Source organism: Capra hircus, chromosome 28 (assembly GCF_001704415.2).
Source record: "Capra hircus breed San Clemente chromosome 28, ASM170441v1, whole genome shotgun sequence".
Classification (NCBI taxonomy): domain Eukaryota; kingdom Metazoa; phylum Chordata; class Mammalia; order Artiodactyla; family Bovidae; genus Capra; species Capra hircus.
Window position 1 is genome coordinate 37,236,623 of NC_030835.1, and position 13,790 is coordinate 37,250,412.

General features: G+C 40.5%; 1 protein-coding gene across 3 annotated transcripts in view; it reads right to left on the bottom strand.

Moving 5' to 3' along the window:
* Positions 1–13,790, bottom strand: part of TBCE (tubulin folding cofactor E) — an 86,287-nt gene that overhangs the window by 56,411 nt on the left and 16,086 nt on the right. For all 3 annotated transcript variants that reach the window (XM_005698988.3, XM_018042267.1, XM_005698990.3), the window contains one exon: positions 4,936–5,066. In XM_005698988.3, coding sequence (XP_005699045.2) covers positions 4,936–5,035 — 100 coding nt within the window. In that variant the 5' untranslated portion in view covers positions 5,036–5,066. The remainder of the gene's footprint in view (positions 1–4,935; positions 5,067–13,790) is intronic.

Sequence of the window (13,790 nt, forward strand, 5' to 3'; positions counted from 1 at the left end):
GTCCTCTGTGGGAGTTCCCGGCCCTGCCACCACCTGAGGAACCAGGTGTAGAGTGTTGGAATCTGAGCTCACAGTTCTGCCCACTGCAACCCTAAAGCAGATAAAACAAACAAAGCCCTAAAACAGAGCCTAGAAATCATAGCACAGAGCAGCAGATCAAATTCCCACTCCATGGTTCATTCCTTCCCCTGAACTGACACCTCCCCTCACAGCTCCAAATATGCCCTGCCTCTGTGTTTCTTTCACATTTTACTCAGCACAGGGAGGGCTTCCCAGTGGCTTAGATGATAAAGAATCTGCTTGCAATGCAGGAGACCTGGGTTTGATCCTTGAGTCGGGAAGATCTCCTGGCCTAGGAAATGGCAACCCACTCCAGTATGCTTGCCTGGAGAATTCTGTGGACCAGAGGAGCCTGGGGGGCTACAGTCCATGGGGTCCCAAAGAGTAGGACACGACTGAGCAAGTAACACTTTCACTTCAGGGGTTAAGAGTCAGAATAATTCCTCATGAATTCCTAACCAGGTGAGCTCAGGTCTACTTAACCTTTCTGTGCCTCAATGTCCTCATCCAGAAAACAGGGAGGATGCTGTCGACATCACTGGATGAGAGATCGTTCCGTCATTCAACAAGTGAACTGAGCACCTAGTAAGCACTCAGAGGGCTAGATGTGGCTAGTCCAGGTGCTCAGCAAACACCAGTAACTGGTCTAAGTGCTTTTAAGCTTTTAACTCATTGAGTTGTCACAACAGCCCTACAGCCACATCGAGCGAAATAAGCAGTAAGTACTAAATCTCTGTTCCATTTCTCTGCATCTTTGTACCTATCCTAGAGATGAGTTCTACAAGAAATCCAAAAGTAGCACCAACTGAAGTAATGGAAAGAATGCTGCACACAATGATGTAATTAATAATGAGTAAACACACAGAAGCTCCCTCTTGGCAGAATTATAATTTTCTGGGGGAAAAATGCCTGATAATACATACATGAAGAAAGTGTCAAAGTCACAGGCAACTTAATAAGTGAAAAAAATGTACATCCCTTCATATTGTTAAAGTGCCATTAAATAGCTTCCACCTAACTTACTGTATTTGTGAGGTGCCACCCCAATCTGCCTTTAGAAACTGGAATCAATTCCCCCTGGATGCTGGCAGTACTGGCTTTTGGCAGTTGGCACTCAGCTGCAGGCTCTCTTTTAGGATTGTCTCCACTGGAAAAAAACACCTTGGCCCAGAGCACACCTCCTTCCTAAGGCAGCCACAACCCAGTGATAGATCATCACATCTCAACTATGAAAGACTCTGAAGGGCCATCCTATCTTCAGAGTTCCCCCACAAGATCAGATAAATCCTTTATTTACAATAATCATGGCACCTGGACTCTCCTGGCTCAGTGGTTAAGAATCCATCTGACAATACAGAAGACATGGGCTTGACCCCTGGTCCAGGAAGACTCCACATGCCATGGAGTCCCTAAGCCCATGCGCCCCAACTCCTGAGCCCGCTCCAGGGCCTACGGCCACAACTAGAAGCCCGCTCCAGGGCCTACGGCCACGACTCCCGAGCCTGCTCCAGGGCCTACAGCCACGACCACTAAAGCTCGCTCCAGGGCCTACGGCCACGACTCCTGTGCCCGCGTACCTAGAGTCCCTGCTCTGCAACAAGAGAGCCACGCAACACAATACAGGGTATCGCCCGTGCTTGCTGCAACTAGAGAAAGCCCACATGAAGCGATGAAGACCGAGCATGGCCAAAAATAAACAAAAATTAAAAATAAATAAAAGACTGGAATAATCAGGGCCCAACTTCTCCCTCTGCCCAATCCAGCCCCCTTCCCTTCCCTTGCATTACTATCAATTCTAAGAGGACTACCTAATACACTTTTTGAATAGTAAACTTCCTAAATGTGAATCTCCATCTCAGTCTACTTCCCAGAGAACTAGGGCATTCGAAATTTCCAAGAATTGGACATTGATCCAATACTTTCACAAAGCAACTTGGCAATATATATCAAGCATCTTAAACTATTCATAGTCTTGAGAAGCAATAGAACAGAACGGCTATGGGCTCTAAAGCACAGTTTCAAATCCCAGCTTTTTACAGGAAAACTTTGGGACCTGAGTCTCGGGCTCTTCATCCGTAAAAATAACATTTCTCTTCTAGAGCTGTTATAACTTTAGAGTTGTAAGAATGTTCTTGTTCAAAGTGGAGAGCATATAAGAGTAACTGGTACACAATGCTGCTTAATTAGCCATGAAGGTTGCTAATCAGCTGACTTTAAGATTAAATGTTACTTTCTCTTTCAATTTACCAATAATCCAAGTAAAACAAGAGAAGAAACCCTCTCCATACTAAATATTCTGGTAAATCTTAGGTCCATGAAGGCAGAGTTCATAACTATCTAGTTCAGTGGTTCTCAACCTTAATGAACCTAATAAAATGCCCTGGAGAGCTTCTTAAAACACAGATGGCTGGGTCCCATCTCCAGAGTTGCTGATTCAGTAGTTCTGGGGTGGGGCCCAAGAATGCGCATTGCTAACAAGTAACCAAGTGACACTGATACTCCTCAGTGACCATATTTTGAGACCCTCTGGTGTAAATTTACCACTGAATACCTTCACTGCAGATGGTGACTGCAGCCATGAAATTAAAAGACGCTTACTCCTTGGAAGGAAAGTTATGACCAACCTAGATAGCATATTCAAAAGCAGAAACATTACTTTGCCAACTAAGGTCCGTCTAGTCAAGGCTATGGTTTTTCCAGTGGTCATGTATGGATGTGAGAGTTGGACTATGAAGAAGGCTGAGCGCCGAAGAATTGATGCTTTTGAACTGTGGTGTTGGAGAAGACTCTTGAGAGTCCCTTGGACTGCAAGGAGATCCAACCAGTCCATTCTGAAGGAGATCAACCCTGGGATTTCTTTGGAGGGAATGATGCTAAAGCTGAAACTCCAATACTTTGGCCACCTCATGTGAAGAGTTGACTCATTGGAAAAGACTCTGTAGCTGGGAGGGATTATGGGCAGGAGGAGAAGGGGACGACAGAGGATGAGATGGCTGGATGGCCTCACTGACTCGATGGACATGAGTCTGAGTGAACTCCGGGAGTTGGTGATGGACAGGGAGGCCTGGCGTGCCGCGATTCATGGGGTCGCCAAGAGTCGGACACGACTGAGCGACTGAGCGACTGAACTAACTGACCTTGTATACATTTAAGCCAATTCCTAATATATAGAAGGCACTTAAATATTTGTTGACTGATTGACTAAGACATATAAATAAGTCTACTATATTACTGTCATTGACAAAAGTAAAAAAAACAACTAGAAATTGATGTCTAAAAAGGAGGAATGATTAAACAAACTATGCACCATACTAAATACAACCATTAAGAAATCCAAGTGAGGGAGTGCTCTGGGGGCCTTGTGGTTAGGACTCTGGGCTTTCACTGCCATGGCTACGGTTCAGTCCCTGGTCAGGGACCTGAGATCTCACAAGCCAAATACAAGTAAATCCATTGCTATACACTAACAATGGCAGATCAGAAAGAGAAATTCAAGAAACAATTTCACTTACCATCTTATCACAAAGAATAGAATACCAAGGAATAAACCTAAGGGGACAAAAGATCTATACTCTGAAAACTGTAAGATGCTGATGAAAGAAATCGAAGAAGACACAACCGATGGAAACAATATTCATGGACTGGAAGACTCAATATTGTCAACATGACCATATAACCCAAGGCAATCTACAGATTCAATGCAATCCCTACCAAATTACCACTGGCATTTTCCACAGAACTAGAAAATAATCTTAAAATCTGTATGGAGACACAAAAGATCCTAAACAGCAAAAGCAATCTTGAGAAAGAAAAACAGAACTGGAGGAACCAGGCTCCTTGATTTCAGACTATACTACAAAGCTACAGTCATCAAAACAGTATGGTACTGGCACAAAAACAGAAATATAGATCAATGGAACAGGACAGACAGTCCAGAAATAAACCCATGGACCTATGGTCAATTAATCTATAACAAAGAAGGCAAGAACATGCAATGTTGGAAAGACAGTGTCTTCAACAAATGGTGGTGGCAAAAATGGACAGCTATATGTAAAAAAAATGAAATTAGATCATTCTTTAACATCATAACACAAATATAAACTCAAAATGCATTAAATATCTAAATGTGAGACCAGGTACTATAAAATTCCTAGAGGAAAACATAAGCAGAATGCTCTCCAACATAAACTGCAGCAATATCTTTTCTCAATCTGTCTCCCAGAATAATGAGAATAAAAACAAAAATAAAGAAATGGGACCTATTTAAACTCAAAAGCTTCTGTACAGAAAAGGAAACAATAAAGAAAATGAAATGTCAACATATAAACTGGGAGAAAATATCTGCAAAGAGGATCTATAGGTGGCCGAGAGGCAACATACACAAATACTGAGTCATTATATTGTACACCTGAAACTAATATATTAATTATGTCTCAATAAAAAAGGAAATACAAGTAAAATAATGCTATAGAAACATAGACATATACCAAATCATAAGTGAAAAATGGTAACACAAAATTGTATTCAGATCAATCTGAATTACACATACACATGAATTAATGATAATAGAAATTTCAAAACTATTACTTCATTTTTGAGCTTAGTATTATGGGAATTCAAGTTTTGTTACGCTTTAAAGTTTACACTGAAGCTATTTTAAGACTGACTTAATATAAAATAGCAACATTAAATAGTTAGATAAGCGTATAATCAAATTAAGTCATGGATACCACAGGATATTGTCCCTGAAGTAAAACTGTATCAGAGCATCTGTAACTTGGTTGTTAGCATCCTCAAATTGGTATCATAGACCTCTACTGAGACACCTACCAGAAACAGCTAAAATAAACACGCACACACAGTGCCATAGATTACCTGCCACAGGAGGGACAATGCCAGAAAAACGCACTGTTGCGTGCTCCCCGTTAACTTCAACTCTCCGACCAATGACGTCCGACGGCAGAGTGCTGTTCATTGTAACATAGCCAGAATCCAAAATATGAGATCTAGGAAAAGAACATGACATTAACAAGAAATTAGTAAAATTCTTAAAAAAAAATTTTTTTTAACTGTATGCAGAAGCTCATTAGGTCATCGCTTCTACCCAATTTAGCCTTCCTATTTTGGTGAAAAGAACCTAAGGGTTTATGTGCCAGACTCTCAGAATGTGATTTTACTTTACTCTCTATTTTCATAATTTAATGCATTAAGAAAAACACCTATGCTTAACTCTAGTTAGCTCACATCACATGACTGTGTACTTTTACTGAGGATGGGAAGGGAAGGAAAAGAGGGGGATCAAGGTGACAGAGAAAAGGAACAGGAAACTTGCAACACAGGCATCACTCTCTGCCCAGGAAGCAGAAACACACAAACCCACAGAGGCAGGAAGGAACACGTGTGATGGCAAATTTGGAACCCTAACAACAGGGAGCCCAGGAGAAAAGCATCATCTCCCGAGGGATGATCCCTAGATCCAACTCCCACTTCAACAACTCAGTTTCTTCAACAGATAAAAAAGAAAGAGATGGAAGGGGAAAAAAAAAGATTAAAGGAAATGTAAGAGATGTCAACTAATTGCAATGCATGAACATTATTTGGAACCTGAACTCTTAAGAACTGTAAATAATTTTCAAAATAAATTATGAGAAAAATTGAACATTTGAATGCTGACTAGATAGCTGATGATATTCAAGAAGAATTGTCTCCAGTAAGGCTATTATAAAATCAATTTATTTGGGGGAAAAAACAGAAAGGGGAATTCCCTGGACCAGTGGTTAGGATTCCACGGGTTCACTGAAGGGGGCACAGCTTCAATCTCTGCTCAAGGAACTAATGATCCCGAATGCTGCACAGTGAGGCCAAAAAATAAAACTTAAAAAGTCAAAGAATAATTGTGAAATTTTTAGCTATGAAAATGGCATAGTGGTTATGCCTTTTAAAATATCGTATCTTTTAGAAATATACATTAAATTATTTACAAATTTTTAAAAGTCATATTTTAGACATGTCACACAGTGGTGATATAGACAACACACTGAAAGGAAGTAAAAAGCAGAGGGGACAGTTAGGGAAATAGTGCTGTAATTGAAAACAAGCAAAGAATGAACCAAGACACTGGCCTCCATCCATTCATTTGACACATACTAAGTACATCAAGGCTGTATATCGTCACCCTGCTTATTTAACTTCTATGCAGAGTACATCATGAGAAACGCTGGGCTGGAGGAAGCACAAGCTGGCATCAAGATTGCCGGGAGAAATATCAATAACCACAGATATGCAGATGACACCACCCTTATGCCAGAAAGTGAAGAGGAACTCAAAAGCCTCTTGATGAAAGTGAAAGAGGAGAGTGAAAAAGTTGGCCTAAAGATCAAAATTCAGGAAACAAAGATCATGGCATCTGGTCCCATCACTTCATGGGAAATAGATGGGGAAACAGTGGAAACAGTGTCAGACTTTATTTTTGGGGGGCTCCAAAATCACTGCAGATGGTGACTGTAGCCATGAATTTAAAAGACGCTTACTCCTTGGAAGAAAAGTTATGACCAACCTAGACAACGTATTCAAAAGCAGAGACATTACTTTGCCAACAAAGGTCCATCTAGTCAAGGCTATGGTTTTTCCAGCAGTCATGTATGGATGTGAGAGTTGGATTGTGAAGGAAGCTGAGTGCCTAAGAATTGATGCTTTTGAACTGTGGTGTTGGAGAAGACTCTTGAGAGTCCCTTGGACTGCAAGGAGATCCAACCAGTCCATTCTGAAGGAGCTCAGCCCTGGGATTTCTTTGGAAGGAATGATGCTAAAGCTGAAACTCCAGTACTTTGGCCAACTCATGCGAAGAGTTGACTCATTGGAAAAGACTCCGATGCTGGGAGGGATTGGGGGCAGGAGGAGAAGGGGACGACAGAGGATGAGATGGCTGGATGGCATCACTGACTTGATGGATGTGAGTCTGAGTGAACTCCGGGAGTTGGTGATGGACAAGGAGGCCTGGCATGCTGTGATTCATGGGGTCGCAAAGAGTTGGACGCGACTGAGCGACTGAACTGAACTGAATTGAAGCACTAACCACATGCTGGCTAAAACGCTGGACCCCACATGACAAACAGTAAACCCTACATGTATGATTCCTGCCTCAGAGTATAAGTACAGTGAGTTAAAGCTGAGAAAAAGGTATGGATTTTGGAGAACGTTAAGAGCTGGAACAGGATCTGGAGATTAAATGGATAGAAATGGTAAAATTGAAAACTAGGAAGACAAGATTGTGTCTGGGGTAGATGGTGGCACCAGACACCAGCATGAGTAATACAAGAGGAGGTTCAAGTGTGGGAGGGAAAACAACTTGTTTGAAGGGTCTATCGAATGTCATGACGGATGTAGGTCTCTAGTTCAAAGGATACGTTTTCACTAGAAATGCGTATTTGGGAGTCGTCACCTCAGTATAAAAGTGGATGAGATCGGAAGTGTACTAGGTGAAAAGAAAAGAGATTACTGACAGAACTCTGGGGAAACATAATATTTAAAAGAGAAAGGGAAGAAACGTCTAACAAAGAATCCGAGGAAATTCTTTCTGGCTTTTCCTCCAGACTCTGCAAGTGGTGTTGGGAAAGTTGGACAGCCGCATATGAATCAATGAAGTTAGAACACACACTCTCATCATATACAGAAATAAACACAAAATGGCTTATAAGATACAACACCACAAAACTCCTACAAGAGATCATAGACAAAACATTCTGACATAAACTGTAACAATGTTTTCTTTCAGTCTCCCAAGGCATTAGAAATAAAAGCTGCTGCTAAGTCGCTTCAGTCGTGTCCCACTCTGTGCGACCCCATAGACGGCAGCCCACAAGGCTCCCCCATCCCTGGGATTCTCCAGGCAAGAACACTGGAGTGGGTTGCCATTTCCTTCTCCAATGCATGAAAGTGAAAAGTGAAGGAGAAGTCGCTCAGTCGTCTCCGACTCTTAGCGACCCCATCAACTGCAGCCCACCAGGCTCCTCTGTCCATGGGATTTTCCAGGCAAGAATACTGGAGTGGGGTGCCATTGCCTTCTTCAAGAAATAAAAGCAAAAATAAACAAATAGAGCCTAATCAAATTTACAACCTTTCGCACAGCAAAGGAAATCATAAACAAAACAAAAAGACAACCTCTGGAATGTGAGAAAATATTTGCAAATGATGCGACCAACAAGGGCTTAATTTCCAAAGCACACAAACAGCTCATAAAACTCAACATCAACTACAACAACAAAAACAAACCACCCGATCAAAATCTGCGTAGAACACCTGAAGAGACATTTCTCCAAAGAAATAGATGGCCAATAAGCACATGAAAAGATGCTCAACATCACTAATTATTAGAGAAAAGCAAATCAAAATTACAATGAGATACCACCTCACATCTGTTAGAATGACCATCATTAAAAAGTCTATAAATAATAAATGCTGGAGAGGGTGTGGAGAAAAGGGAACCCTCCTACACTGCTGGTGGGAATGTAAGTTGGTGCAGTCACTGTGGAAAACAGTATGGAGGTTCCTCAGAGAACGAAAAAGAGGATTATCATATGATCCAGCAATCCCACTTGGGACATACATCCAAACAAACCTGTGTGTCAAAAAGTTACATGCACCCCTGTGTTCACAGCAGCGCTGTTCACAATAGCCAAGACGTGGAAGCAACCTAAATGCCCAATAACAGATGAATGGATAAAGATGTGGCCCATACATACAATGGAATACTACTCAGTCCAAAAGAAGGAAATAATGCCATTTGCAGCAACATGGAGGATTATCCATGAGATTTTCATAACAAGAGATGATCATACTAAGTGACGCAAGTCAGAAAGAGGAAGAGAAACACATGATATCACTTGTATGTGGAATCTAAAATATGACATAAGTGAACTTATCTATGAAACAGAATCACAGACCCAGAGAACAAGTTGGTGGTGGCCAAGGGGGAGGGATGGAGTGGAATCCTTGGGTTAGTATATGTTAAGTTTTTATATACACAATGGATAAACAACAAGGTCCTACTGGTATAGCACAAACAGCTATACTCAATATCCTATGATAAACCATAATGGAAAAAAATATTTTAAAAAAGAATGCATGTATATATATATGTGTGTGTGTGTGTATAACTAAACCGCTTTGCAGCACTGCAGAAATTAACACAACACTGTAAAACAACTATAGTTCAAATTAATAAAAACAATAAATAAATGATTTAAAAAAATACAGGCAAACCTCTTGAGATATTGTGTTTGATTCCAGAATACTGCAATAAGGTGAGTACTGAAAGAAACAAAAAAAGGCGCAGGGGAGGGGAGGCTGAATTTTGACAGTTTGATTATCCAAGGGCAAGAACAAAAACAAAGTAAGAAAGATAAATATGGGTGGACAGGACAGTCAGGAAGGAGCCAACATCTAGATCTAAACTTGCCTGGCAGGTTTGAAAAGCAAAAGGGAAATCAGCCCAGAGCCTCAAATTGGTGGGAAGAATCAAAACAGTTCAGATAATTTGAAGAAAAGTCAATAGGAAGATGAGGGCAGGTATGGGGAAGCCATGGTTTAGCAAGCTCAGACACATGTGGAGTCAGGCAGCTAAGAGGTCTAGTCAGTAGGTAGGGCCCTGATGCCAAGTCCTAGTCCCCAAGGAGAAAAACCTGTAAGGTCACTATAGACCACCATTCCTACAAGAAGTTAAAGCAGAAGTCCAAATCTTGGTTCCTTGAACTAGAGTGCATGCGGGCTATCCAAACCCAGACACTCACAACTAAGCCTCACAAGCAGTCTGAAGTTCTTGATGGGGCTTGGCCTAAGGAGACCACTTTATAGATCACGCTCACAGCAAGGATGTCTGGATAAGAAGAAAGGGGCTGTGGTCACCTGGTGAGTAGGAAACCAAGTGGCATAAACGGCAGAAGTGAGAAAAGGAGACATTAGGAAGTCATCCTCATTTTCTTTTAATACATATAATTACTTGATAAAAGTTTAAAGTTCCTTCACCGGCTCAATTCTACTTGATCTCTAGTAGCAGTTGTTTTCATTCCCACCTGTATGTTGTGTTCATAGGATCCGAGATGATCCGGTATATGGTATCCAAGGTCAGTTAATAACTGGTTCTACATCATGATTTTTTTTTTTTTTTTTTTTTTTGGCAGCATCCTGCATCTTGCGGGATCTTAGTTCCCCAACCAGGGATCGAATCTGGGCCGTGAGAAGTGAAAGCGTGAGGTCCTAACCACTGGACCACACCAGGGAATTCCCTGCTTTATGTATTTTTGATGCTCCTGTCTGGTCTCTTAACTCTTCTAGTAATTGTTTCTTTAACTGTGACCTTCTGCAAGGAACTAGAAACTGGCTCCTTGTCTTGGTGACCTATGCCTTGGTTTCTTCTCCCTCTGGCCAGTCACCCAATAAGTCCCTGTATCCTGTTGTCAGACCCACTGGAGGTTAGTCACTGGTCCACCCTGGACCTCCACAGCCTGTTGCTGTCATTTCCACCCACTGATTTTAGTACTGCCCTCTACAGCTATAAAGAAACAACTACTCCCTTTTCCAGCTGACATTCAAATATTTGAAGACCCCATTATGTTATTACTTCCCCTTTCTCCTCTTCCTGTCCTCATCTTCTAAACCCCGTTAACAGGGTAAACATTCCCACATCCATCCTCAGGTGAATTCCAAGATCTCCTCCATAATTCATTTACGGATTCTTTTCTTAATATTACAACACCCGTACACCGAAAACTAACACAACATTGTAAACCAACTACGCTACAATAAAAACAAAAGCAAAACACCTAAAACTGAAAACCATATTCCAAGTGTGATGACTTGTGTGGGTTCAATGGTCTGAACATCACACCTCTAATAATATAGCCTAATATTATATTTCACTTTTTCTCCTTTTCATGGGAAAGACTGCTGCCTGCTATTAAGACTGCAAGGAAATAAACTATATCACTTTCTGATCATAAAATTAAAATGTTTAAATTTCACTATTTAATTATTACCTTCCCTGTAATAGGAAATGGCAACCCACTCCAGTATTCTTGGCTGGAAAAATCCCATGGACTCCTAGGAGCCTGGAGGACATACTCCACAGGGTTGCAAAGAGTCGACCACAAATGAGTGACTGAGCATGCATATATTATTACATTGCTCTAAAAAACACTTTTCCATAGTTTTAAAAGTCCTTTAGGTCTCATTAACATGTAAAATAGAATTTCATTACAATAGAAACAGACACATAATTTCTGTTCTATTTCTTTTAACATTCTGCCAACATTTTTCTATACAGCCACAGAATCATAGTAACTAATTTACTCTTGACATGTAGATAGCACAATTTAATCGCTTCTCTATTGTTATGGTTTTATTATTTACTAATCCAAAGAAAACAGCTAAAAATATCTTTTATTTTAAAACTATTAGTATCCTCTTAAATATTTTCATAGGAAAAATTGAGACGATTACTCCAAGTAAATAAATACACTTAAGATTCTAGAAAGCCATGACCAATTTATTCATCAAAAAAGAAGCACTACCACTGACACCAAGAGAAAATCTACTTGTTTATTTCTTAGGAATTCTCACCAAGAGCTTTCAAATCAGGCCTTCTCTATGCTGTATTTGTATAACTAATCTTTGAGGCAGGAATTTAATACATTATATCATTATTATAAATGTAGAACTTTACATTCATATATACTAAACATTAAATAATCCAACATATTTACTATCTCTCCTGTGTAGTTTTGTAAAAACGAAGACAAAAAAGAATATAAGACTCTAACCAAAGACAGAAACCCATGGGTAACACTTGTCAGTTACAAGCCTTTCTATTATCCACCTCACATTGAAGAATGTCATGAACTTTCTGAAATGTTTCACTGAAATCAAAATACACTGTCAGTCAGGAGACATAATCCTGTCAATCAAACAGAGGAGGAATGGGGTGGAAGAAGGCTTCAGTTCAATTCAGTCGCTCAGTCGTATCCGACTCTTTGCAACCTCATGGACTGCAGCACACCAGGCCTCCCTGTCCATCATCAACACCTGGAGCCTACTCAAATTCATATCCATTGCGTCAGTGATGCCATCCAACTATCTCATCCTCTGTCGTCCCCTTCTCCTCCCGCCTTCAATCTTTCCCAGCATCAGGGTCTTTTCCAATGAGTCAGTTCTTCGCATCAGGTGGCCAAAGTATTGGAGTTTCAGCTTCAACATCAGTCCTTCCAATGAATATTCAGGACTGATCTCCTTTACGATGGACTGGTTGGATCTCCTTGCAGTCCGAGGGACTCTCAAGGTCTTCTCCAACACCATAGTTCAAAAGCATCAATTCTTTGGCACTCAGCTTTCTTTATAGTCCAACTCTCACATCCATATGTGACTACTGGAAAAATCATAGCTTTGACCAGATGGACTTTTGTTGGTAATGTAATGTCTCTGCTTTTTAATATGCTGTCTAGGTTGGTCATAGCTTTTCTTCCAAGGAGCAAATGTCTTTTAATTTCATGGTTGCAGTCACCATCTGCAGTGATTTTGGAGCCCCCCAAAAATAAAGTCTGTCACTGTTTTCATTGTTTCCCCATCTATTTGCCATGAAGTGACGGGACCAGATGCCATGATCTTTGTTTTCTGAATGTTGAGCTTTAAGCCAACTTTTCCATTCTCTTCTTTCACTTTCATCAAGAGGCTCTTTAGTTTTTCTTCACTTTCTGCCATAAGGGTGGTGTCATCTGCACATCTGAGGTTATTGATATTTCTCCCGGCAATCTTGATTCCAGCTTGTGTTTGTCCAGTCCAGCGTTTCTCATGATGTACTCTGCATAGAAGTTAAATAAGCAGGGTGACAATATTCAGACTTGACATAGTCCTTTCCCAAATTGGAGCCAGTCTATTGTTCCAGGTCTGGTTCTAACACTTCTTGACCTTCATTCAGGTTTCTCAGGAGGCAGGTAAGGTCTGGTATTCCAATTTCTTCTAAGAATTTTCCAGAGTTTGTTGTGATCCACACAGTCAAGGGCTTTAGTGTAGTCAATGAAGCAGAAGTAGCTGTCTTTCTAAAATTCTCTTGCTTTTTCTATGATCCAGCGGATGTTGACAATCTGACCACATGCATGATAAGTGCTTAAATGAAAAAGGCATTAAACTTTTACAGTAATAAGATATCTTGAGACTGAGAAACCACACCCACACAACTTTTATTACTTTTATATGACTACAATTGTTCTATGTTATCATTATTTTTAATCTCTTACCGTGTCTAATTCATAAACAAACTTGAGGGGGAAACACTATAATTAGAGGTACTATCTGCAGCTTCAGGAATCCACTGGGGGTTTCGGAACATAACCTCCACAGATAAGGAAGACTATTGCATTTTTCTTTTCTTATATATATCTAAAAATGTTTAGGATTTGGACCCCTGGCACCAGTGGGTAGGCCTCTGACCTTCAACTGCTGGGGGCCCAGGTTAAACCCCTGGTTGGGAAAGTAAGCCTTCAGGCTAAGTGGCGCAGCCAAAAAATAAAGTTTAAGATTTAGTTTTAAAAAAAATATTACTAAAAGCAACAAAAAAGAAAGAAATGTGTTACTGTACCCAAGGAGTTGGTTTTCTTATATTATTTTTTAGTCTAAATCAATCCTAAAAGCTTTTAAGTTTTCTCACATGTTGATTTTGAGGTTCTGCTATTTTTCTTAAG